This window comes from Astatotilapia calliptera, chromosome 7 (genome assembly GCF_964374335.1).
Source record: "Astatotilapia calliptera chromosome 7, fAstCal68.1, whole genome shotgun sequence".
Lineage (NCBI taxonomy): Eukaryota > Metazoa > Chordata > Actinopteri > Cichliformes > Cichlidae > Astatotilapia > Astatotilapia calliptera.
This window is the reverse complement of record NC_137428.1, coordinates 52,193,261-52,220,615: the sequence shown is the minus strand read 5'-3', so window position 1 is coordinate 52,220,615 and position 27,355 is coordinate 52,193,261. Positions and strand designations below refer to the sequence as shown.

The 27,355-nt window shown below is 42.0% G+C and overlaps 2 protein-coding genes and 1 long non-coding RNA gene across 3 annotated transcripts; 2 read left to right on the top strand and 1 right to left on the bottom strand.

Moving 5' to 3' along the window:
* Positions 1–10,117: 10,117 nt before the first annotated feature.
* irak4 (interleukin-1 receptor-associated kinase 4) lies at positions 10,118–15,928 on the top strand. Its single transcript, XM_026175374.2, has 11 exons — positions 10,118–10,467; positions 10,570–10,715; positions 11,058–11,195; positions 11,624–11,784; positions 11,865–11,929; positions 12,024–12,138; positions 12,237–12,346; positions 12,943–13,129; positions 13,667–13,729; positions 14,080–14,244; positions 15,620–15,928. Exons 1-11 carry the CDS (start codon positions 10,307–10,309, stop codon positions 15,680–15,682), a joined length of 1,374 nt encoding a protein of 457 aa, XP_026031159.1. The 5' UTR covers positions 10,118–10,306; the 3' UTR covers positions 15,683–15,928.
* On the bottom strand, positions 15,925–25,046 carry twf1a (twinfilin actin-binding protein 1a). Its single transcript, XM_026175377.2, has 9 exons — positions 24,909–25,046; positions 23,497–23,577; positions 23,173–23,351; positions 22,057–22,152; positions 21,790–21,894; positions 19,971–20,096; positions 19,134–19,284; positions 18,866–18,987; positions 15,925–17,190 (listed from the first exon to the last, which is right to left on the bottom strand). The coding sequence occupies exons 1-9, from the start codon at positions 24,931–24,933 to the stop codon at positions 17,023–17,025; spliced, it is 1,053 nt and encodes a 350-aa protein (XP_026031162.1). The 5' UTR covers positions 24,934–25,046; the 3' UTR covers positions 15,925–17,022.
* On the top strand, positions 24,927–26,198 carry LOC145429771 (uncharacterized). The gene is made up of 2 exons (XR_013910088.1): positions 24,927–25,058; positions 25,566–26,198. It is a non-coding gene; the product is annotated as an uncharacterized LOC145429771 (long non-coding RNA).
* The last annotated feature ends 1,157 nt before the right edge of the window (positions 26,199–27,355 follow it).

The window sequence follows — 27,355 nt, the reverse complement described above, 5'->3', positions numbered from 1 at the left end:
GCATGCAGATATGCATCATCTCTTTTTCGGTATAAACAGTTCAGCAAATGAAAAAGTGTTCAACCTGCAGTGTTGGGAAGGTTACTTTTAAAATGTATTCCGTTACAGAATACAGAATACATGCCCCAAAATGTATTCTGTAACGTATTCTGTAACGTATTCCGTTACGTTACTCAATGAGAGTAACGTATTCTGAATACTTTGGATTACTTAATATATTATCGTGCTTTTTACAACAACGTGAATGTACTATTGCTGTGTGATTTATTACTATTACTGAAGGTCCGCGACTCCGAACTGTAGTAAAGGGACCTCTGACTAATACGGCGGGGTCCCTGTCGGCTCATAGCCGAAAAATAGCTTTACTTTGTTGTGTGGGTCAACTTTTCTTGCGAGAGACAGAGAGAGGCGTTGAAAGACTGCTCCAACGGAACTTATTGTTTTCGGAGGAAAACACGAACACGGTGTACAGTCGAGTCTTAATAGCTTACTTACAACTGGGCTCGTCAGGCACTCTTCTTGGCTGCAGTGGTTATTATTATATTTACATGCTTCCAGCTCCCGTTTTTCCTCGACGACAACTCGTACCTTTCCACTCCCCTTTTTCTCCCTCCTCGCGCTCACAGACACAACGTGTATGGCAGTGCATTCTCCCTGCAACACGGACTATACTGCCTATGATGCTACATTCTTTAGAGCTATGCTTGTAGCATTCTGCCTGTTAGCTTAGCACAACAACAACAACGAAAAGGCGCTCTCTCACCCAGGAAACACACAGTCGCAGAAAGAGAGAGAGAGCTTCGCCCTGTAACCATGGCAACCGTAACGCTGCCGCCTGGAACGACAGAACGTAGCTGTCAAACAAAACCCAAACAGTCCTGACCCGCGACAAAATGAAACAGGAAAGTACCGCAGTGTAATCCATTTATTTCAACAAAGTAACTGTATTCTGAATACCACCTTTTTAAACGGTAACTGTAACGGAATACAGTTACTCATATTTTGTATTCTAAATACGTAACGGCGGTACATGTATTCCGTTACTCCCCAACACTGTCAACCTGAAATGTGACATGCACAGGGCAGAGAGAATAACAAAGGTGTTGGATTCAGATTTTTGTCGTTCTTCTTTTCGATCATCTATTTTTGCTGCACTTGTTGTTTAATCTTTGCCTTTACTGCTACTAGTGTCTTTGTTTGCTAAACCTGCCATTTGGAGCAAGAATTTGGAATAAGCCGAGACATTTGCTCAAGAGACCAGTAATATTTCCCCATCACATTTATGCATGGAAACATTTCTCAGTTGGATTCAATATACATCCTGACTGTGAACAGCAAACCATGGTGGAAGTTTCTAATTATTCAGCTATCTGATTTGAAGATGTGATCTCTTAAGAAGGTGTCAAAGAATGCCTTCATTGCTGTACTGTTAATTTCTCACATGTCATCATAGCATCAAAACATCTCCATTTACTTCCAAAGTTGCCCTCTGGTTCTGTCAGTGTACATTCAATCATTGCCACAATCATTTTGCAGCTTTCCTTTGCGATGCAAAAACTCCTTTTCTGCCACCAGCATCAGCTAAACTATATCGCCCAAAGGATTTGTTCACTCTTCCAAATTATTCAGTTCAGGTGTTTCAATCACTTCCATAGCCACAAGTGTATATAGTCAAATCAAATCAAATCAAATCAAATCACTTTTATTGTCACATCACATGTGCAGGCACACTGGCACAGCACATGCGAGTGAAATTCTTGTGTGCGAGCCCCACAAGCAACAGAGATGTGCAAACACAACAACACAAACGAGCAAAATACAAGAATGGCCAACCTGAAACTAATAAATATATGTACAATATATAATAGTGTATGCATTTCTGGATGTGTATACTAAATATTTTCCTACGTGTGTGTGTGTGTGTGTGTGTGTGTGTGTGTGTGTGTGTGTGTGTGTGTGTGTGTGTATACAAATTTTTACAAATTAAATAGTAAAAAAAATAAAATAAATAATAATAATAATAATAATAATAATAATAATAATAATAATAATAAAATATATAAAATATACAGAGTTGAATATGTGCAAAACAAGTGGCATTTATATACAGTGTGGAGTGCATAATGTTGAAGTTCCAGTAGTGAAGCTGAGGTGTCTATGACGTGTTCAGCAGTCGGATGGCCTGATGGAAAAAGCTGTCTCTCAGTCTGCTGGTACGGGACCGGATGCTGCAGAACCTCCTTCCTGATGGAAGCAGTCTGAACAGTTTATGGCTGGGGTGACTGGAGTCCTTGATGATCCTCCCCGCTTTCCTCAGGCAGCGCTTCCTGTAGATGTCTTGGAGGGAGGGAAGCTCACCTCCAATTATCCGTTCAGAGCACCGCACTACTCGCTGGAGAGCTTTGCAGTTGTAGGCGGTGCTGTTGCCATACCAGGTGGTGATGCATCCAGTGAGGATGCTCTCAATGGCACAGTGATAGAAGGTCCTGAGGATGCGGGGGCTCATGCCGAATCTTTTCAGTCTCCTGAGAAAGAAGAGGCGCTGCTGCGCCTTCTTCACTGTTTTGTTTGTGTGTACTGACCACGTAAGATCCTCAGCCAGATGTACTCCAAGGAACCGGAAGCTGCTCACTCTCTCCACAGCAGCGCCGTTGATGGTGATGGGGGTGTGTACTTCTCTGCACCTCCGGAAGTCCACTATCAACTCCTTTGTCTTTGCGACGTTGAGGGTGAGATGGTTGTCTTGACACCAGTGGGTCAGGGCGCTGACCTCCTCCCTGTAAGCCGTCTCATCACCGTTGGTGATAAGACCCACCACTGTAGTGTCGTCCGCAAACTTCACAATGATGTTGGAGCTGTTAGTGGCTGTGCAGTCGTAGGTGTAGAGTGAGTACAGGAGAGGGCTCAGTACACACCCCTGTGGAGCACCAGTGTTCAGTGTGATGGGGGATGAGGTGATGCTGCCCAGTCTGACCACCTGGCGTCTGTCAGACAGGAAGCTAAGGATCCAGCTGCAGAGGGAGCTGCTCAGTCCTAGATCCTGCAGTTTCCTGTCCAGCTTCGAGGGAACGATGGTATTGAATGCTGAGCTGTAATCTACAAACAGCATCCTCACATACGTGTCTCTCTTCTCCAGGTGTGACAGGGCAGTGTGTAGTGTCAGAGCTATGGCATCATCAGTGGACCTGTTGTGGCGGTATGCAAACTGTAGAGGGTCCAGTGAGTCGGGTAGTGCAGAGCAGATGAAGTCCCTGACCAACTGACCAACTAGTCAAGCAGCCAGGCATGCAGACTGCTTCTACAAACATTCGTGAAAGAATTGGTCACTCTCAGGAGCACAGGGAATACCAGTATGGTACCGTGATAGAATGCCAGTTGTGAAATTTCGTCACTATTAAACATTCCACAGTTGCATGTTAGTGGTATTACAGTAAAGTGGAACTTATTGGTAACAGCAGCAACTCAGCCGTGAAGTGGCAGGCCACATAAAATCACAGAGCAGGATCAGCAGATGCTGAGGTACATAGTGTGCAGAGGTCACCAAATTTCTGCACAGTCAGTTGTAACAGACCTCCAAACTTCATGTGGCCTTCAGATTAACTCAAGAACAGTGCATTGAGAACTTCATGGAATGAGTTTCCATGGCCAATCAGCTGTTTCCAAGTTTTACGTCACCAAGGACAATGCAAAGCATCAGATGCTGTCGTGTAAGGCACCCTGAGACACTGGACTCGAGAGGAGTAGAGACGTGTTCTCTGGAGAGAAAAGTCCCACTTGTCCATCTGGCAATCCGATGAACCAAATGGTTTTAATGGTTTAAAAATACTCATTATTATTTGAGAATTGTGCCTTTTATGTCCCCTGTTATTGTGTTTTATTGTTATTCCGTATCTGCTTTAGTTTTGAACTATATCACAGTCTCCTGAAAATAATATTCTAATGGGATTTTTTTTTATTATATAAAGGCTACATCTGCTATTCTGAGGGTGAAATTTCTCAAATCTTTTCCTAAACATTTCAACAATTTTAACCACGGTTATTAAGTTGAACAGTTAATAAGAGTTTTCCAGACTCCTAAAAGCTATGAAACAATAACGTCTGCTGCAAAAAATATCCCACATGTAACCCCAACACCATCATGGTAATTTGGGAAATAGACGTAATTCTGCATGTTATGCAATCATAATGGACTGTATAGCATCCGTGGCTAGCACAACTTCTCATTTCATGTGTCCTTGTTTACCATTAAAGTTTCCTAGATATCACATGACTTCCTCAGATCACTTCCTGCACCTGCAGCGTTTCCACCCGCTGATTTAAGCCACTTTGGCATGTCTCCCACCTCTGCCCTTGTTCCCAAACTACAGGGGACCTCGCTTTCTGCTCTCCCTCACATCTCCACCTCTCCTTCGCCTCTATCAGATCCTCTTCTCCACCTCTTTTCCTCTGCACTCTAATTATCGAGAGCCTTCTCCCCTGTGCTGGCTGTTAGTTTTCCTTTTTTGTTGTTGTTGTTGTTGTTTTTTGAACTTTTATGCTTCTCCTCATCTTTAGCGTCAGACTCTCCCTTTCCAGCTCTCTTTATTTTCTTCTCCCTTCATCCCTCCACTTGCCACAGGAGAGCAGAGGCTCTGGCTTCACTCCCCGCCTCTGCGTGTGAAGTGTGCATGCAGTGTTTGGATCCTGTCAGTTGGGTTAGAGGAGGCACGAGATGATTAGGCACTTCAAAGAATCTCCTGCGCACAGGTGTGAGAGCTATCCTTCACCAGGAGCACACACACACACACACACACAGGGAATTTACCTGAGCTCTCGGCAGCTCGGGTCCTCGTCAAACAAGCGTCTTCTTTGATGGTCTCTTGGGCACCGCTGGCTTGTGTTCGCACCCCAGGTTAGCACACATACACAGAAAGAAGACAGGTACAGATACACTCCATCTCCTACTAACAACATACAATTGCTCTAATGAAGTCCCACGTCATTATGCAGAGGTACTCAAATGTCCTCACCTGTCATTTAATAATAAACAACTTCTGACAAGCTCCAGTTGGTCTCATGTATTATGTATTTGCAAAAGATGGCATCAAACCTCAAGCATAAAGAGAATAAACCCTTTTGGGCACCACAATTGCAGTGATGGCTCTCATTATGCTTTTCCCTCACAAAATAACTTAATTGCGTTTTGGTTATTTATGTGGTGAAGTCTCCTTTTCATGTAATGCAGACCATCTGTATGCATTGTCATAGAAGTTGTTTTTAAGTTTATGAGTCACTAACTTTTATTAAGAGTATCACTCGTGGTGTCATCAGCCAAGCCTATAAAAATATAATCATAAAAAGCCTGTGGGCTACAGTTGCCTCTCTCTGCTTAGATCATCTCTTGTATGCTCCTTTCACAGAGACAAAGTGAAATGACTCGCAACTGTGTAAAATCATGCAAATGTTGCTTGTCATCATTGGGACTCATCAAAATCACATGCAGCATTAAAGAATTGTATTAGCGTGTGTTGTGAGGTGCAGTGATGGCCATGTGCTCTGGGTCACTGGTTTCACAAGCTCCATGCTAAAAGTAATAGCCTTACATACAAACATTATTTATGTCTTACTTCAAATAGGTTTTGGATGACTTTGGGTAGATTGAGATGACATTTTAAAGTTTAGTTTGTAATGTAATTTTCAATCTTTTTTTTTTTTTTATGTGTTTGCCTGGAAACAAAAGTTGAACACTATATATATATATATATATATATATATATATATATATATATATATATATATATATATATATATGCTGGGTGCTGGGTGTTTTTTATATATATATATATAAAAACACCCAGCACGCCCCTGCGGGCGGTTTATCCTTCAAGCTCGGGTCCTCTACCAGAGGCCTGGGAGCTTGAGGGTCCTGCGCAGTATCTTAGCTGTTCCCAGGACTGCGCTCTTCTGGACAGAGATCTCCGATTTTGTTCCGGGGATCTGCTGGAGCCACTCGCCTAGCTTGGGAGTCACCGCACCTAGTGCTCCGATTACCACGGGGACCACTGTTACCTTCACCCTCCACATCCTCTCGAGCTCTTCTCTGAGCCCTTGGTATTTCTCCAGCTTCTCGTGTTCCTTCTTCCTGATATTGCTGTCATTCGGAACCGCTACATCGATCACTACGGCCGTCTTCTTCTGTTTGTCTACCACCACTATGTCCGGTTGGTTAGCCACCACCATTTTCTCCGTCTGTATCTGGAAGTCCCACAGGATCTTAGCTCGGTCATTCTCCACCACCCTTGGGGGCATCTCCCATTTTGACCTCGGGACTTCCAGGTTATACTCGGCACAGATGTTCCTGTACACTATGCCGGCCACTTGGTTATGGCATTCCATGTATGCCTTGCCTGCTAGCATCTTGCACCCTGCTGTTATGTGCTGGATTGTTTCTGGGGCATCTTTACACAGCCTGCACCTGGGGTCTTGCCTGGTGTGATAGACCCCAGCCTCTATGGATCTTGTACTCAGAGCTTGTTCTTGTGCTGCCATGATTAGTGCCTCTGTGCTGTCTTTCAGTCCAGCTTTGTCCAGCCACTGGTAGGATTTCTGGATATCAGCCACCTCCTCTATCTGTCGGTGGTACATACCGTGCAGGGGCCTGTCCTTCCATGATGGTTCCTCGTTTCCCTCCTCTTTCTTGGGTTTCTGCTGCCTGAGGTATTCACTGAGCACTTGGTCAGTTGGGGCCATCTTCCCAATGTATTCTTGGATGTTCGTTGTCTCATCCTGGACTGTGGTGCTGACACTCACCAGTCCCCAGCCCCCTTCCTTCCGCTTAGCGTACAGCCTCAGGGTGCTGGACTTGGGGTGAAACCCTCCATGCATGGTAAGGAGCTTTCTTGTCTTTATGTCAGTGGCTTCTATCTCCTCCTTTGGCCAGCTTATTACCCCAGCAGGGTACCTGATCACGGGCAGGGCGTATGTGTTGATGGCCCGGATCTTGTTCTTACCATTCAGCTGACTCCTCAGGACTTGCCTGACCCTCTGCAGGTACTTGGTGGTTGCAGCTTTTCTAGCGGCCTCTTCATGGTTCCCATTCGCCTGCGGGATCCCCAGGTACTTGTAACTGTCCTCTATGTCTGCAATGTGTCCTTCTGGTAGTTCAATCCCCTCAGTTCTGACTACCTTCCCTCTCTTTGTTACCATCCGACTACACTTCTCCAGTCCGAACGACATTCCAATGTCATTGCTGTATAGCCTGGTAGTGTGGATCAGTGAATCGATGTCTCGTTCACTCTTGGCATACAGCTTGATGTCATCCATGTACAGGAGGTGGCTGACAATTGCTCCGTTCCGTAGTCGGTATCCGTAGCCAGTCTTGTTAATGATCTCACTGAGGGGGTTCAGGCCTATGCAGAACAGCAGTGGGGACAGAGCATCTCCTTGGTAGATCCCGCACTTGATGGTGACTTGTGCTATGGGCTTGGAGTTGGCCTCTAGTGTTGTACGCCACATCCCCATTGAGTTCCTGATGAAGGCTCTTAGGGTTCCATTGATCTTGTACAATTCTAGGCATTCCAGTATCCAGCTGTGGGGCATTGAGTCATAGGCCTTCTTGTAATCAATCCAGGCAGTGCACAGGTTGGTCAGTCTGGTCTTGCAGTCTCGGCTGATTGTTCTGTCTACCAGTAGCTGGTGTTTTGCGCCTCTGGTATTCTTGCCAATTCCTTTCTGTGTCCCGCTCATGTATTGACCCATGTGCCTGTTCATCTTAGCCGATATGATGCCTGACAGGAGCTTCCATGTAGTACTGAGGCAGGTTATTGGTCGGTAGTTGGAGGGGACCGGTCCCTTCTTGGGGTCCTTGGGGATCAGGACCGTCCGGCCTTCAGTTAGCCATTCCGGGTGTCTCTCGTTAACTAGCAGCTGGTTCATTTGTGCTGCCAGACTCTCGTGGAGTGCAGTCAGCTTCTTTAGCCAGTAGGCGTGAACCATGTCGGGCCCTGGTGCTGTCCAACTCTTCATACTGGAGACCCTTTCTTGGATATCTGCCACTGTGATGGTTACTGGACCCTGTTCAGGGAGGTCGCTGTGGTCTGCCCTCAGATCCACTAGCCACTGAGCATTGCCGTTATGGGTTGCGTCCTTCTCCCATATGCTCTTCCAGTATTGCTCCGTCTCCAGCCTTGGTGGTGCTGTTCTCTTATTGTTCCCTTGCCACTGAGAGTACACCTTTGCTGGTTCTGTGGAGAACAGCTGGTTTATTCTCCTGCCTTCGATCTCTCTGGTGTACCTCCTCAAGCGGCTGGCCAAGGCTGTGAGTCTTTGCTTGGCAGTTTCCAAGGCCTCAGGTATGGACAGCTTGCTGTATTTCTTAGGCACTTTATTTGTCGCACCTTTCTGCAACTCCGTTAGTTGGCTAACCTCCCTCCGTGCTACTTACATATATATATATATATATATATATATACACACATATATATATATATATTATGTAAGAACAAACATTCAAAGGAGTGAGAATTGTGTCCCATTCATGACTGAAAGTTTAATATCAAATGAGATCAAAACTCAAGCAAACCTGAATTTAACTTTTGCTTTGATGCAGTTTGGTGTGTGCACAGTGCAGCAGGTCTCTGTGGGTGGTTTGTTTGATGGTTTGAGCTGATGTTAATAGCTCAATAAATATCAAATGGATTTTAATTTCACTTGTTTGTATTAGCATTCAAAACATGTTATTGTAAGACTTTTCTGATGCAAAAATAAGTTTTAATCTTGTGTGTGGGTTTTTTCTCTGAAATTTATGTCTCACACACACGCATCTTGCACTTCATCACAAATCCACCCAGTAATCCATCCCATCCAGTAATACAGCTAGGCCTTCCATTTGCACATGGAACTGATCACAGTTAATCAAATACAGTGCAAATAGCAAATAACACACACCATAAACAGATCCAGCTTTTTTGTAACACAGAAACAAAAAAAGGTACTCCAAGCAGTTTAGACCAAATGCCTCCAGCTGTTTGCCAAATTGGTTTGACATGAGATGGCTCGATCGAGGTCACCTCCTTGATGTGGTTTTAAAGTTTCCAAGAAAAAAGAAATCTGTTAAAGAAGTTTTTTTTCCTGCAACACATTTGGGGAGTTTATTTGGGGAGTGGGGTTCTATGCTGGACCGTGAGTGGGATTTAAACACCAGTGAAAAAAAATTGTGCCTTATGGGTGATGGATAGGCTGATCGATACCTAACATCCTGCAAAAATGGCACCCTTTGGTTTATATTGTGTGTTGATGTAGCAACATAGGAGTTCAAAAATGTCCAGTTGAGTGTTAAAATACACAAATGGGTACAAAAAAGATGTTTGTTTTTTCCTAATACTTACTTATATAGTTATTTGATCACATTTCCAAATGAATGCGTGCGTGAAACCTAGAGTTCAATAAGAGAAGATGAAGATGGAGATTGAGAAGATGTTAAGGGAACTATTTTCTTCTGTTTTTGTGCATTTAAATTATATGCATACAAGTATTCTAATATTTGACATACGCAGCAGTTATTATGAATTCAATCACAGTTCTAAGGTCTCTCGGTTATTCATTCCATCCATCCTCTTCCGCCTATCCCAGATATCGTTTGGGTGAGAGACAGTTTACACCCTGGACAGCTCGCCAACCTGACGCAGGACTAACACAGCAAAACAGGCAACCATTCACACCAACGGGCACCACTAACTACATGTCTTTTGAAGGCAGAGCACCCACGCAGACACCATGCAAACTGATCACATGACAGGCCCAGCCGAGTGGTGGACTCAAACCCAGGGTGTTCTTGCCGGATACCGTCAGTGTGCACCCACGAATGGAAGATTTGTTTTATTTTCATTATCCACTAGAGGGCACTGTGACACTGTAAATCTCCAAACCACCATCACACGACAGCTGTCTCCCTTTCTGCTCTTGTGTTATCAAAAAGATAATTATATGAATAACCACACGCAGGTTTATTGTTAGTTTGTTGTGCCCGCTTACAGGTAAGAACAGCCAGCACAGACTGTATTATACCATAGCACTCAATCTTTGTGTTTCCGCTTTGTAGGTGGAGACCTTTTGTAGGACAGCCCTGCTGTTTACGTTTGGGGAAGTTGCTCAATATCGGAAAACACTTTTTCTTTTAGGTATGTGAGCAAAACCTAACTGTTTGCGATTTTTCTGGGTTAAAGAATCCACTCGATGGAGTATAATTAACGTCTTCAGGTCTAAGATCATGACAACATGACTGTTAGATAAAACCCAATCTCAGGTTTGGTCACAAGCTCCCCGCAGAATGGATAATCCAGTAACTTCCGCTACTTATATTCGCAACATCGGTTTTCGTTTACGTCGCAAATTGTCCGATTTTTTGGATCCTCAGGACAGGTGGAAAGAAGTTCTTGTAGATATACAGAAACCGAGCGGGGAGCCGAGGTATTCCCAGCTTCATGTCAGGTAAGATGCGGGCAAACTTTCTGACGTGCTTGCTTTTCATTGAATGAAATCACGCTGATTGTTTATTTATTGTTTACTGAATTTGTGCCGCTGTCTTTGAAGGAGATTTGAAGGTCTTGTTGCACAGGGTCGCAGTCCCACAGTGGAGCTGCTCAATGACTGGGGGACCACCAACAGCACAGTGGGTGAACTTGTGGACATTTTGAAGAGTCACGAGTTACTGGCTGCTGCCAGTGTTCTGCTACCTGGTATGACTTTTAAAAGCCATTAAATAATAACCACACGCAACAGGTAGAATAAACCTGTTGAATCTTAACTTACCCCAGATCTTTTTCCCAGTATCGCCCTCTTTTTAAAAAAAATTATTGTAAGAAAATAAGATGTTAACCACGAGTTGTGAAATTGCAATAAGAGATGTAGCAAAAAACTTCTGCACTTTTTGGGTAGAGGATGAGTAAACATCTGTTATGTTATATTAAAGGTGTGATGCCTGGAGCATGAGGAGAAACAGTCAAACCGCACTGATACAGGATGTAAAACCCAATCATTTATTCTGATCATTTTTTGTTTTTGTCCTCACACAATTGAAGAGTCCAGTCCACTGGAGACACAAACCCAAAGCACTGCTTCAACCAGAGTGCTGGAAGAGAGAGATGTGCAGCAGCAGCCCGTCACCACTGTGCTGCAGCTTCGAATGCCACAGGAGAACACCGAACCAATACACACAGGTCTTTCACTTTTTGATTATGTATTAATTTTACGTTCATATCTTGATTGAACATGTGACACTGAACGTCTGACATTTATTAACACAGTCATTTATGAGTCATATTCATGCGATGTTTTAAGTAGATAATGTTCATCTTTCATTATCTGCTGAAAAGTCTGGTTTCAGTGAATTAAAATGTCATATCTTTCTCAGCACCATGTAAATCTGCCACTGCAGTACTAAAGTAGTGCAATAAATCTACTTGATTACATTAGAGCACTGTAAACTAAGCTGCTCTATAGTGGTGTAGTGTAGTCAACAAAGATGTTTAGATTTCGATGCCGCTTCTTCGTAAAGATGTGATTTTACGTAATCGACAGCAGGTGGCAGCGTCGGGCTCTTGATCAGAGAAGTTAATGAGGCAGTTTACTGTGTCTCCCTCCTTAGGCTTCTCCAGTTTCTTATATAGTGACCTGATGAGGATCACAGGCAACTTTGATGACCGGTCCACGTCAGCTGGTGGCAGCCGAATTGGAGAGGGAGGCTTTGGGACGGTATACAAAGGTCTCCTGAATGACAAACCAGTTGCAGTGAAAAAACTCAATCCAGTAAGTGAAAATATTTTTTAACAGAACCACATGGCTCTGTGTACTGCTGTTAATTGCATCTGAGATGTTGTATTATTTAGGTGGATGACATACCACTGGACAAGTTGCAAGATCAGTTCAACCAAGAGATCCAGACTCTGAAAGTGTAAGTTTCCCTCAGGAAGAAGGTGAAGAAGCATATTTAACATACATGTATTTACAAGTGCAGGTATGGTTTAATAACAGCATTTGTTCCACAGGTTGAAACACGAGAACTTGGTTGACATGGTTGGATTTTCGTGTGACGAACAGCACCTATGTTTAGTGTACGCTTTCATGGCCAATGGATCGTTATTAGACCGACTGGCTTGCTTTGTAAGCATTATTTACTCTTCTACACAAACAGTCTGCTTTTCAATCCCCGTGCATTCATAAAGGGATTTAATTACATGCTTTTTTTTTTGTTTATTTAGGAAGGAAGTCCTCCACTTTCCTGGCACCACAGGTGCTTGATAGCAGAAGGGACAGCCAAAGGTTTGGAGTATCTGCACTCCAACCATCACGTCCACAGAGATGTTAAAAGGTTCATAGTGCGAAAGCTTTCATCGTTATTGGTTTAGAGATATCCTACAAAGAAGAGAGAAAATATCCTGTTTTTGATGTCCCGTACCTTTATGGAACACTATGCAAATTACATCACATTACTGTTTTAGACAAAGAACCAAAAAAAGACTTTGGGGATGTAGAAAAAGCTTTCCCATATGGTTCTCTGCAGATCATATGACAAAATTAAACTAAATTAAAAGTAGAAAAAGGTTTCATTTACACTTGTATTTATGTCCCTGTTCAGAGGCACATGAAAAAACTGATGCCACACCTAGATTTATTTTATTTTTGTTTAATCTGATGACACCACTAGTAGCTAGTAGTTTAAGTTAACATGAAGATCACGAACAGGTTCATTAGTAATGCAACAGTACAGTTTGGGCACGAAAGGTACAGTTTGGTAATTTAGTGAGTTTTATAGAGGCTCATAAGCAAAATCATGCAAGAGGTATTGATGTTTTAATTTAACTCTTGGCAAGGAAACCAGTAAAATCACATTTCCCTAAATGTAGAAATATACATGACACATGACTGGATGTTTTGTTGCTCACTCTGGTATTTCTTCCCTGTTAGTGCGAACATCCTGTTAGATGAACACTTTGTGGCCAAAATCTCAGACTTTGGTCTGACGAGAGCATCGGCCAAGCGAACCTCGACGACCATGATGACTGAGAGGATCGTGGGTACCCGTGCGTACATGGCACCGGAGGCGCTAAGAGGAGAGATCACACCAAAATCTGATGTCTTCAGTTTTGGAGTGGTAGGCTTTCTTCAGACGCGCGCGCACACACACACACACACACACACACACACACACACACACACACACACACACACACACACACACACACACACTGATACACACAGGTAGGGCTGGAGAAACTGCAGCTGTAATGTAAAATGTAGAGCAATACTCAGCACTTTCCTTGACTCCAAGGTTCTCCCAAACTACTGACACATATATAACTGCAGGACACAAGCGTTGCAGTATACTTTTTTCAGTATTTGTGAAATAAGAGCTCTATATTGTTTATCATCTGTCATTATCCCAAATCTGCTGTGGGACACAGCGATACGTATCAGTAGCTATAATTGTCAAACATAGGTGATTATTAGGTGATCATTAGGTGATTTCCGGGATCAGTACTTTAGTAGAATCTCTGACCTTGCCACGAAGCATATGCATTCCTACATGCTGTGGGAATACTGCAGTGTTGGCGATGTTACCCGCCGCCACATGTAAGTTTTCCTGTTGCCCAGAGCCGTGCGATTAACCCCGTCTCTCTGCCATCTACAGGTGTTGTTAGAAATATTGTCTGGACTCCCGCCAGTTGATGAAAACCGGGAGCCACAGTTCTTGGTAAGTTACACAAAAGAGGCTTTCATCGTGTTACCTGCCAAGCTACACTTTGTGCTTCCAGCTTATTAAAGGCTTTGCCTTTAATAAGTCAGGGAACATTATCGGTTAATAGTCAATTTGTTATTGATTTAAACAAAAAAGTTCAAATCTTCCACCTTTAAAAGTTTCATCTGTGCTCATCATGTGCTGATACTGCATTTGATGTTTAATATACAAGTCAGCATCTATGGAACATGCTTGCAGAAGATGATTGTTACATCACTGTGTGTGTGTGTGTGTGTGTGTGTGTGTGTGTGTGTGTGTGTGTGTGTGTGTGTGTGTGTGTGTGTGTTCCCTACTTCATTTCCTAGATGGAGATGAGGTATGACATAGATGATGAAGATGAGGAGCTGACTCTGGAGGATTTTGTGGACAAAAAGATGAAAGCCTGGGAGCTGAGCCAGGTGGAGAGTATTTACTCCTTGGCATGCAACTGCCTCCATGAGAGGAAAAACAGACGGCCTGTCATCAGACAGGTACAGGAACGATCCCAGCAGATTTAATGTATAGGTCAAGCTACTGTGTTGGCATCTGCACAGCTTTTCACCTTGAGCTGTTTGCCTGTGTTATGTGCCTCTGCTGGACCAGGCTGAATGAAGAAATCCCACAAAGGGATTTTTTTTTTTTGTTTTAGTTTTTGAAAAGGGGATCATTAACAACTGAGTCGGGTCATTGTTTGGGTTTTTTTTAATGGCATTTATTAGCAAAAATACATTCACCTGTTTAACTGCTTATTAACACTAATATCTAAACAGCCAATCACATAGCAGCAACTGACTGCTGTATAGGCGTGGCTGTGGTCATTTAAGCACCTCGAGGTGACTTTTGTTGCGATTTGATGCTGTGTAAATAGCACATAACCATATCCAGTGAGTGGCAGTTTTGAGGGTGAAAATGCCAGAGATCAAAGGAAAATGGGCAGACCGTTTAAAGCTGATAGGAAGTCAACAGTACTTGTTATCTTAACAAGGTATGCAGCAGAGCATCTCTGAATGCACAACATGTTGAACCTTAAAGCAGATGGGATGAGCAGCAGAAAGCCGAGGCCACAGTTCACTCAGACAACAGAACATTGGAAAAACATTGCCCAGGCCAATAAGTCTTGATTTCTTCTATGACATTTAGATGATAGGATCAGAATTTGGCAAAAACAGCATGAAAGTCCAGCAATGTACCAAAACCTCAGGCTGCTGCTGGTGTCATGGTGTGGGGGACATTGTCTTATCACACTTTGGACCCCTTAATACAAACTGAGCGTTTCTTAACCACCACAGCCCACCTGAGTGTTGTTGTTGACCGTGACCACAGTAAACCGACGTTTTTATGACTGCTTCCAGGAAGGTAACACACCATGTCACAAAGCTCAGATCGTCTCAAACTGGTTTCCTGAACATGACGAGTTCACTGTAATTGAATGGCCTCCACAGTCACCAGATCTTAGCCTTAATAGAGCATGTTTGGGACGTGATAGAAAGGGACATTTGCATCATGAATGCATGATGCAAATGTCCCTTTCTGCCACATCCTGACAAATCTGTGTGACGCTATATTAACCAAAATCTCTGAGGAATTTTCCAACACTGTGTTCAATCTGTGCTGCAACGAATTAAAGCAGTTCTAAAGGCAAAAGGGGCCCAACTTGATATAGCAAGGTGTACCTAATAAAGTGTATGGGGAGTCTATGTAATAACAAACATATTATTTAGGGGATTTAGGGAGCAAATGCAGGCAGTAAGAGAACGGAGGCTGCACTCTTGTCTTGTTGAACTAAAGGAAAATGTCATATTGTTGCTACGATATATATATATGCTAACTTCATGATGTAGTCATGATTGTTGTGTGTCTGAACAGGTTTACGCGGAGATTCACGGAGTCGTCAAAAACATTGCACTGGATCTTGATAGAAAGGCGTGAAGCAAAGCATCGTGGGAATTGTGAGCTTGCCTCAAACTGCAGACTGACAGAAGAATTACTGCACTGTTTTGTTTTTTTAAAGGCATGTAGCTTACGTGTGTAATTGCTGTAAAAATACTGCTGAATACATTTCTGTGCGGCCTTTAAACAAATCTAATGGCCGAACTCTTTCAGAATGCTGATTGGTTGTTCTTCCCAGTGTTAAATGTATTTATTACGAACAATTAAAGAAGTGAAAGAAAGTGATTTAAATATTTTATTTTTCTTCTTTAAAAGAATTATAAGAAAACATAAGACCAAACATGATTTTTCTATTATAATGACACTGTATGAACATAAAGGGATATTCCCTTCAAACATGAGGTGAGCGAAGTAGTTTGCCTAATATTAATCAGTACATCAGTGGATGTGGCAACATTTTGATCAAGGTAATTATATTATTCCCTTTCCCATCCAGTAGCGTGGCATTCCCTGTCATTATGGGAACCAGAAAAGCTGGAAAAGCTTCCTTCCTTGTGAAATCTGAAATGTGTGGATGTAATATTTCTGGAAGCCCCAGTTCTTTCACTGTGATCCTTACCGACGTGGACATCTACCTCAACAGACCAGACTGTTTCTTAATCAAAGAGCATCACACAGCTACAATATGTACATTTACAGCACTTGCATAGAAAAATAAGTATCTCAGCAGATGATTTTTTTCATGTAAACCACAGTTATATCAAAAAAGAAGTCTTTTTTTTTTTTTCCCCCAATATAAAATGAATCATCAGACACAAGTTTGAGAATTTTTTTTTTCTGCTTTGGAGCACCTCATTGTGCAAACAGTAGGAGACAAATAATCAACACATTAGACACAGAAACATTAATTGACACGAGGAGGAATGGAAGTTAGGAATTTGAGCACGTGAACACAAAATGGGGTCTTTTCATCACATCGGCGCAAGTTCACATTAGTTACACTAACATTTTTGAAGTCTCAGAGCTGGCAACGATGTGAAAATTAAAAAAAAACAACCTCATCTTTGACTTGGTTTGGGCCTCTCTGAATTATAGTAAAAGGGTTTTTATGAATGTACTAACCTACATGAATGTACTTCCATTTGGCAAGCTACAAATGGACATTCTGAAGTGTGTCATTGCTCAGTTGTCCTTGGCGTGCATAGCTGGGTCTGTGGGTGAACTCTGTGGGAATTTGAGGTTTTTGTCTTATTATTTTAAACAAGCGTGTCGAAAATGATTAACCCCCCCCTCCCTCCTGCCTTCCCCTCCCCAAAGCAGGAATGTTCCTCTGTGGACCGTGCTCGGGGTAGAGGTGGTGGTCGGGCGGTGAGGTCTGTTTAATCTTCCTCCTCTCTCTCCCCCGGTGGTCGGGTGATGCGGCGGCCGCCCTTCTTACCAGCGGGGCCTTTGGGCTTGGCAAAGCGCTGCTTGTGTGCGTGCTGCTTGGGATGCACCTCCTCGTACAAGAAATCACTTGTCAGTTCTTCTCCGTTTTCTATTTCCAACTGGGAAACAGAAATATTTAAAAAGTGCATTAAAAAGATGAGCTGGACCACTGGTGCATTGTGTGACAGATTAAAGGAAAAACATTCACCCCTGTGCCCAACATTGAGCATGCTGTTTGAGGCCCATTAGAAAAGGTCACTACAAATGAGTTCTAAGATGACAACATGGCTTTTATTTGCATGACAGATGTTTAAGCTGAACAGACAGTAAATTGTGGAAGTGTTCCTGAGCCTGTGCAGCGTTTTCCATGACATGTGTGCTGTTTAAAATACAGCGCATGTGCTCGAATCGATCCAAATATAGATAGTATCAATGCCAACGCTGGTATTGGTGTCAGATCAATATTAGTGCCATATTATTAATGCTTTGTCTCCATCCTTTCCTCCCAGTTCAGTATGTAGCCCACTGAATTGTGTTAAAAAAATTTTTGAGAAAAACTCAATTTAATTGAAAAAAAAAAAAAAAACTATGAAAAATGTCTGAACGTTTTTGTTGACTGTCACGTTCAGAATTTGCAAATTGATGCCGATTTATCTCATAAATCATGACACACTTCTCTCCCCTACATAAGCTGTATTAATACATTAAAAGCATTGGCAATATGATGTGTAATGCAATGTGGAGTAAATTATGGGTAGAGTGCCCTTCACCACCATCATCAAAACACCTTATGAGGAAAATATGCTTTGGAAGCATGGCGCTCCACCCTTCCTGTAAATGCCTGGAGATTTACTGTAGAATCAATAATAACACTCTGTAGGTTTTCAGTCTTGTTTAAGCAATACATGTAGAATAAGGTTTACATTTGTAATCAGTCATATCAGCCACCAAAACCATTTTAAACTCTGTATGAAACACAGTACACAAATACTTTTGTTATCAGGAAATCTCTTATGTAAATAAATGATATTTATTTTACATAAGACATTTGATTATTATAGTATATCATAGGGCTGTTCGATATAACGATATATATCGGATGACGATATAAAAACGTCTATCGTTTCATTTTACGCTATCATTTGTTTCGTGGTGTCGCAAAATAAACTGTTTACGACAATATTTTTTCATCGTTTTGATGGTCACTGTAGTGGTCATATTAATTTCTTAAAGTTCTCTCTTTCTCTTATATGTAATATAACCACACTACAGACGGACAAGCGCCTGTTTTTATGCGTTGTCGTTAGCAACAGCGACAGCAACACCTTCGCGTGTCCGCTTGTTTATGTTCCACATAAACCTTTCACAATAAAGCTCAAGATCCTGTTGAGACTTTTCAAAATAAACTGAATCACGTGAAAGAGCAGATTATTTACGGATGAGAAGTAAAAAAGAGCCGCCAGGTGCTAAAAAATAAACCTTAGACTCAAACGTTAGAACAGGCTTTTCCCCGCAGCACGCCGTGTAATAAATACAAAGAAAACGGCGGCCGTTACAACTTATGTCTAAAACTGTATAGTTTCATGCATCGGTTAAAACACTCGACTCCAGATACATGACACGCAGCTGGAAACACTTCACACAAGTCGAGCTGCCCGAGATTCACAGAATTTACAGAAAATTTTTGCGATTTATATCGTTATCGGGATTCGGGACGATAGAATTCTTATATCGGGATATGAGATTTTGGTCATATCGCACAGCCCTAGTATATCACAAAACACAGTGTCTTACTTTTTTCTCAATCTCAATCTGGAGATTGTTTTCCACCATGTCGACCAAGGGATTTTTGCAGCTGGAATACAGCATCCTCTCTTTGATGCTACACTTGTACCCTGGCATAGAATAAATGAAGACTACAAAGAAAGAAGGAAAGGACAGTGAGATTGGAATCACGTGAAGCACCATTCAGAGCAGAACAACACAGAAACCTGCACAAAATACAGTGTTTGTTTGTTTGTTTTTTCCTGCTGTTCGTAATAACCCGTGGGAAATCATTTACCTGTGGACTCTAAGTAGTCGCCCTCATGGGAATGTTTGTAGAGGAAGAAGTGGTAACGTGGAGTATCTTTAGGGATTCTCATTGGGAGATCTTTCAGCTCCGTTGGCTCAGTGCCGCACAACCGAATGAGCTCCTGTTCAGCATCTAATTTCTTTTTTGACAAAAGAAGCAAAAAGTTACCCTTTAAGCAAGCCGAGTGCTCCTGTAACTACAAGCTCCCTGCTTTGGTTACCAGACAATGTGAAAAATCTAGGTGGTGCCAGTAAATACCAAACAGCTCCCTTTACTCTACATGCTAATGTGATCCTCAGCAGCCAGGAGTAAAACTAGTAAGGATGAATAGAACCCACAAAAGAAAGAAATTCACTTTAACTAAGCTTTTAGACTCATGAAAAGGAAATCTGATGCACAACCACAACAGTGCTACAATTATTCCTTTGTACTGGACTCATCTGATCTTGTGACACAAACCGACAGAATTTCAATGAGCAGAATTTACACAAAGGCTTTTTGGACAAACTGAGTAACTCATTGTGTCAAACTAGAAAGGTCTCCTCGCCAAAACAATCTGCATCTTTCCAAACACAAGGTAAAAACTCCAACTGCACATTCAAATGATTGAATATGAATATGTCAGTGCTGAGCTAATTACTGTCATTTAGACCAGGATACAGCCTTGCAGACGTGTATGCAGAAAGCTGCAGACACCAGGAGTATGTGGCTGGCCTTACAATACTTTGTAATCCCATGGCATGTAAAAATGCCCAGATGTAGTGCTGTGACAGGTATGCTGACACTTGGCCATGTAGAGGCTAATAACCCCAGCTAATAACTCACCAGTTGTACGTAGTTGATTTTCTTGTCCCTGAAACGTTCAAGTGCTGCGATGGCATCTTTATGAATAGGGAAAGCCACTCCCTGCAGAGTCTGCTGCTTGGTGTCCACACTGATGTCAGTCTGCACCTAAACACACCACAAACGAAGACACAGAAACAAGACACACTTTGAGTTCTACAGTCACATTATCGTCATTAAAACACTACAATTGACAAAAACACTGAAAAATGATATCAAAGCCTTTAAAGTAGGCTGATCAGAGCATTACTTAGCAAGCATCAAATGTCTTCAAAATCAAAACATAAGCCACAATAATTCAATAAGTGTAATCATGTGAGGGCACACCGTTAAAAAAAGAACACAAAAAAAAAAACTTTTTAGGATTACAAGTGCTTTGCACATCTTCAGAGCTAGACCTGATGATTACAGATGAGGTGCTTGTATCGAAGTGACAAGGCGCCTCCGAGAAATTGCACTGAAAACTGGAAATTCTGGAAGGATTACACTGATGGATTGCATCTATTTTTAGAGGCTTGTTCCCACAAAATGAAATGCCATGCAAACATGATTGAGCCTCCCATGTAGCTATCGCGCATACCAAAAAGGATTGCAGGTCTTTTATCCATCTGCTTGGAAAAAAGTGTGCAGTCTCCGAGGCAAAGCAACAATAAATATTTCAAAGGCTTTTTGAGCTAGGCAGTACAGATTAACAGTATATCATCTTCCTTCAACAGCTGGGCAAGTGGGAAGAGCAAAAAAACCTCACTTCCCATTTGCTCTGCTGCTTTTAATTGACCGTACTTTTGGAGACAGCCTGCACTCTACTCAGAGCACTTCCATATATGGTAAGAAAGATAGTTCTTGTTCATGTGGCGGAGTTGGGAGAGCAGCAATTAGAAACAGGTTGTTTCTTAACACTGAAGAAATTCTCGGCAAAATTCTAGGAATACTCTCCAGAAGTATAAAGAGTGAAACTTCAAATGTTCCCATTTTCATTTGTCTGTTGGAGTCTATGTGGCACATCCCCGGAGACCTTGATATCAGCACTGTAAACACTGCTGACGACACTGCCTGCAACAAGTATCACATTACAGCACTTCTTTATCTGATCACAACAAAAGGCACAAGCCATTGATGCAGCTCACCTGTACTCTTGTGACCAATCACTGCCAAATACTAAGAGCTACAGAACCCTCTCATTTGCATTTAGCTCCCAACATGTAAATGTTCGATTAGAACAATCAAAAAGCTCTTCTTTTAGTCCCTTTGCTGATTAGGCTAACCAGTGTTTACAACTCTAAACAGCACGTTTTGTGGAGCTAAGGATATACACACAGCTAATAGCTTTATCTCTTCCCGATGCATTAGAACATCCTGCTGTTCTAATGCATCAGCATCTCTGCACTGCACTGATACTGCCAGGCAAGCATATGCACACTTGCATTGCTGCTGACCTTGCGCTGTTTGGAAAGCTTCAGCGCCAGCTTTCATTGATACCCTACACTGTACTGGTTTGGATTTACCTACCACACCCAGGATATGCAATGAGGAGGGATACCGCTGAGCTAAAGCAAGCCAGTGCTTTCTCCCAGTGAAGCCTCCAATGTGATAATGACGTAATGCCAAAAGAGAAACGAGAAGCCTAATCCACACCCACTTTAGAACACTTCAAGCCAGAGAACTTGTCAACAAGTGACCGCATGTGTGCAGCAAGCACTGCACAGAACATCGTTTCCTCCAAGATGATGACAACTCTAAGCGGTGACCAAGTGATAAAATCCAAATCACTTGTCTGTGTGTGTGTGTGTGTGTGTGTTACCTCATTCAGTTTGATCTGCCTCAGTTCCTCTTCTGCAGCAGTAAGAGGCAAAGGAGCAGCTTGAGAGGTCAGATGTTTCTTGTAACCACTGAGGCTCAAATCATCCTGCAGGTAAAGAACAGCCCAATCACACGGCATGCAGAGACACACACTGACTCACTGTTACTGATATAGTAATCACAGTTCCTATTAGGTGCTAAACACTAACACTGACATTTAACTTGGCACTGTTAAACTACTGAGTAACAAGCCTTTCACTTGACCAACCTTGCTGGTACCAAAAATCTCATCCTTGATGTGCCCGCCTCCAAACTCCTTCTTCAGTGTTGCTCTGGTAGCAGCATATAACATTTTGTGTCGCACCTGTTGTGAATATCCAAAAAAAATATATATAATATTTAGCAAACTTTACACAGGACATAAGGTAATGAGAGCTTTATCTTTAAAGAAAAAAAAACATTTTATTGTTGCTTGCCTTAAAAAAAGTGAGAAATATTATAATACATATTACAGCCGGTGCTTCTGTCAAGACATTCTTTCATGTGTTTGCTGGTTTATTGCTGCATTTCCTGTCATAAAAATAGGGAACTGCTCAAATTCATAGTTACACTAGTGGTAACCAAAACTTTACAAGATACCTTTAAATATCAAACGTGTGATTTAGGCTACGTAAATCCAGCTCCAGTTCTAACGAAGTGAAAAAGAAAATGCACATGATAAAAACGAGTGCATGCATGCATTGGAAAAATGTTTTGCAACTTCCAAGCAAGCCTAAACCTGAAGGCTCGTGCTTTATACTAGAGGTCAGGAATGCTGAGCTCAGCTCCTCCTTCAGAAAGTGATTCTAAAGTCCACCGTGCTACAAATAATCCTCCATTGCACTTTATCTGGGCACCGGTCGCTTCTCCTCGCAACATTCCCCATTTCACTGCTGCAGAAACACACTTGTGTGTTATTTGTTACGGCTATTCTTGTTCACAGCAACTCCAGGCTGCAAGTGGTTCATCAAGTTTCAGTGAGACCAAACAACAATGACTTAAATAACACTGTGCGAGACAAGAACGCATAAATTGCAAGCACACACATTTGCATTACAACAAAACACCAATGCATGAAAGGAATATGCCACCTAAAAGCAATGAGGGTAAATTTTAAGTCAAGAAGGAGAGGCTGAGGCTATGCACCATGCTATTTGGAAAAACATAATTTACCCATATTTAGCTTTCAAGAGGTCTGTTAGGAAATAATGAATGCATATAAAAGAACGGCTGCCTTGATGTGGTAAACCCCACCCGTCTGATACCCATAGCAGAGAAGGACAAATGCCATGCAGAATGGAAAGCTATTCATTAAAGCTGGGGTAGTTTGGGGTTTTTTTCTTACAGCAGAGTGGTCCGGTGACCAGGCCAGGAAGATCCACTCGTAGCCCTGGTTGTTATTGGAGTCTAGCCGGTATAGAACGTAGCAGGGCACATCATCGTCGAGGAGGGGTAGCACTAAAGAATCATATTCCTGGTCCCATTTTTTAGATGCTTTCCTGCTGGCACCTAGAGTCAGCTGCTCTGGAGAGCAGATGTGGACAAAGAGAGAGAGAAAAAAAAATCAGCAGTGCAGAGTTTTGTTTCTTTATAAAGAAATGCTAATGTCAGCCTTGGCAGACATTTAGGTAGAAGTAAACAAACTCCAGGACGCTAGAGCGCTGCTTACCATCCTTGATGACGATCTTTAGGGCACGATACTGATCCCCGCTCTTCGCACTGGCAAAGATATCCTTCACATCATTCCCCGCTGAGAGAAAAAAAGACATAAGGTCAGGGTTTTCTTCCCCTCCTTTAAACAATGCAGGCTCAACAACATCACGCTCATCTTAACATGGCCATCATGAGTCATATGATTATGAGTCTACACCTAAAGGTTTAATGACTCATAATAGCCTGTGAACCATCTGATGTCAGCCATTAGACAAAGGCCACAAAATGATCTTCTCATTAAGCATTCAGCACCTGCAGACCTTTGTAAAGTTAGCATTTTATCCCGTATTGCACAGGCTTTGAGTGAGCAGGCCATCAAGAAAACTTGTCAGTCCTATTATTTTGGTTCAACCTTTGATCTCAAACCCAGTCACAATAAATACATTTTCTTTTAATACATTTAAAAAGGGTGATAATTCAGATTCAAACCAACTTCTTAATAGCTGTAACACAAAGCCCAAGGGAACCTTAATGGCACAAGTCCAACAAACTATTTAGACATTTTTAAAATCACTTTTGCAGGAAGGCACTAAAGAAAAATCTTCCATGTAACACAACACATACATGGTAGTAAATGAACTGGGTCATATTCCCTGAATTACTAGGATTCACTTTTGTTTTTCACCACCACCAAAATCTGGTGAGCTACAAACAACCACAAAAAGGGTTTAGCTTAGAGGAGCCCCTGTATTAAGCTTTACGTTTAACATATATATATATTTAAAAGATAAAACAGAAAAAAAAAAAAACACTATTCGGACACAGCAGTAACAAGTACGTTTGTACTTCTATTTTAAGGTTGCCTGATTTGTAAGTTTAACCTCGGGGGTTGTTTCTATTTTTGCTGCGATGCCATCGTGTATAACAAGTGGTCACGCCCTGCATAAATCCCTTTTTCCTTTTAATTACAACACGGCTTAAGCAATGCCAGTACGGATTATTGCAAACACCGACAGGTATCAGGCCAGCAGTTTGTCAAAATGAAGGCGTCGTCTGTCCATTCAAAATCTACTCAAAATCTAAACACTACCGGATTTATGCTTGATGCTAAAAGGCTGGGGAATTACAGGCTTTTCGAGCACTGCGAGGGTGAAAAAAGTATGAGTAGTCGTGTTTTAGGTCGCTCGTAAACTGATTAGAGACTCAGGATTAGATTTCCTGGTCATAAGTGTCCAAACAGGGCACGCACACACACATATGCACACATCAGGATAGCTCAAAGCTAGCTAGGAGTGGCTAGCTAACGTGACGCTAGCTTCCCCTTGCAATTAATTGTTGCAGGCGCTTAAAGCTCGCCGGGCAATCAGACACGCAGCAAAACAAAACACGTAAAGGCCGAAAGCTGTGAATCAGAAAGAAAGCATCTACCTTGAATGCCCGTTTGATGTGACATTGTGGCTTTCGTCGGATAAAAGGCTGATGCGGCTGATCAGGCGAAACCAGGGCAGAGAAGCAGGAAGTGGACTACATCGGCGAGACCCGCCCCGAGTCTGTCGTCACTAAAATCCTAACAGGAAGGTAATCGTGTTTTATTTTAATATGTGTTTTTTTTTTCAGTCTTTAAAAAAAAAACAAACGGAGACGATACTTCACTCTTTATTATTGTCTTTATAATTGTCGCTGTTTTCTTTTTGTCAAATATGAAAACTGTGTTCTAGCTTTTTTTTAATTTTTACTATCCTGTGGAAAAATGAACCATACAGTTTGTTGATTTCTGCTGAGCTGTGTCATTCAAAGACTCGGCGTGTAGCATTTATAAATACTGGGGTTCTTTTGTCACATTTGATTAAAAAAAAAAGAAAGACATAAATATCGACTAGTCAAGTCCTGCACCTGAATGAAAACGACCAATCAAGGGGAGGGGGCGTGCCCAATGGTTGCTCTTGCATCATACCTTTGCTGTGAATTAAATTGGACTCAACAGGCCAAGATATTCTATAACTTCTTTTATTTTTTGTCTCTTTTGGTTATGTAGTGCATGCTCGGTGTGAAGTCTCATTTTTTTCATTCACCTTTTATCTGCAGGTGCATGTGGCCTCTTGGTGAAGAGGTGGAAGAACTCTGGTGTGGATTGCCTACCAGCCAGGAAACCAGTGGCTCTTTTCGTGGCTTCCTGCTTTCAGAGGTCACAGTCACACCTTAAAACTTGCAGTGATGATTATTTTCATGATAGAATAAAATACAATACAATAGCCTTTTATCAGTTTTTCTGAAAACAGGCTTTGTTTTTCTTTCTTTTTCATTTTTACAACTTCTGCTTCTTCTTCCTGATAAAGAACTCAATTAATAGAATAGAACGGAACAGAATACCCAAACCTGGCTCAAGACTTGGCAGTTGGTCTTGTAATCGGAAGGTTGCCGGTTCGAGGCCCAGCTTGGACAGTCGTTGTGACCTTGGGCAAGACCCTTCGTCTACTGGTGATGGCCAGAGGGGCCGATGGCGCGATATGGCAGCCTCGCTTCTGTCAGTCTGCCCCAGGGCAGCTGTGGCTACAACTGTAGCTTGCCTCCACCAGTGTGTGAATGTGAGAGTGAATGAATAGTGGAATTGTACAGCGCTTTAAGGTTCTTGAAAAGCGCTATATAAATGCAATCCATTATTGTCATTGTACATGTAAATGAAATTACGGAATTAAATAATGATTTCAGCTCTATAAATTTAGAAGTAGTATTTTTCAGCATTGATTTTTTTGTTACTACAAATACAACAGTACAAATCCTTCTACTACACCTCTTCCAGAAGCTGAACTTAGAGCTTCTTTGAAAACAAAGGAGAAAGTGCAAGTGTTTGAATGTAAAAGTAAAAGCACTAGCAGCAAACCTCTGTAAAATGTGTTTAGCTCTTATTAGTATCATTGCTTTAAATCATTTTTTTTGCAATTACTCTGATATATACACTATTGTTGAATCCCAGGATACTATTGGTGAGATGTTTTCATATTCATAATGGAAATAATAATGAAAAATAATAGTGACATTAAGTTAATGTGCTACCTTGCTGCACTTGTCCCTCTTATCTAGTAAAAACAGAGCTTCCTTCCTCTGACCTTTTTTTTTTTTTTAGAAATATCTTTGCTGGTATAAAAAAGTCAAACTATATCTTGTATTTCACATTTTCACATGTGTTCATATGAGCATGGATGAAACAGGACATTTTCTTACACAGGGAACTAAAGGGGACCAGGCTTTGGGCAAGCACAGCAGCAGTACTCATATGCACACACCATTTTAAAATAAGACAATTACTTAGTCTCTTAGAAAAGTCAAAATACAAAAGTTTAGAATTGCCAATTAACCTAAAACCAAGCCTTTGGACTGTCAGGGGAAGCCAGAGTATTGTGTAAGAATTCAAACAAGCACAGGGACAACATGCAAGCTTCACACAGACAAGCCAACACAAAGAAACAGACATTCATAGCACCAGGCACCAGCCACTGAAAAGAGTCAAGAGAGTCCTGGGTTTGAATCAACCAGCTGGCTGGCGCCCTTCTGTGTGGAAAATTCACGGTCTCCCTGTGCTGCTTGTGTTTTCTCGAGGTACTCCAGCTTTGTCTCTCATACAAAACACATTCATGTTCGGCTGACTGGCAATTCTAAATTGACTGTAGGTGTGAATATAAGTGTGAATGGTTGTCTGTGTAAATGTCGTAGCCCTGGTGACCTGACTAGAGGAAAACTCACCTCTCACTCTGACTCTACTGGTGGGTTTTCAGCCTATCCCCACCCCCACCCCTGTGGCTTTCTTCATTTCTTGTTTATATGTGTTCTTTGGTGATTACATATAAGTCTGTTTTTTCAGTGTTTGAAAACAGACA

What these genes read in the sequence shown, in the direction of transcription:
- twf1a (XM_026175377.2), bottom strand. Translation starts at nt 24,933, where the DNA reads ATGTCACATCAAACGGGCATTCAAG. An exon ending in AAATCAACTACGTACAACTG is followed by an intron (nt 19,285 to 19,970) that starts GTGAGTTATTAG and finishes TTGTCAAAAAAG; the next exon opens with AAATTAGATGCTGAACAGGA. An exon ending in CGACTACTTAGAGTCCACAG is followed by an intron (nt 18,988 to 19,133) that starts GTAAATGATTTC and finishes CTTTCTTTGTAG; the next exon opens with TCTTCATTTATTCTATGCCA.
- irak4 (XM_026175374.2), top strand. Translation starts at nt 10,307, where the DNA reads ATGGATAATCCAGTAACTTCCGCTACTTATATTCGCAACATCGGTTTT. An exon ending in TATTCCCAGCTTCATGTCAG is followed by an intron (nt 10,468 to 10,569) that starts GTAAGATGCGGG and finishes CTGTCTTTGAAG; the next exon opens with GAGATTTGAAGGTCTTGTTG. An exon ending in CAGTGAAAAAACTCAATCCA is followed by an intron (nt 11,785 to 11,864) that starts GTAAGTGAAAAT and finishes TGTATTATTTAG; the next exon opens with GTGGATGACATACCACTGGA.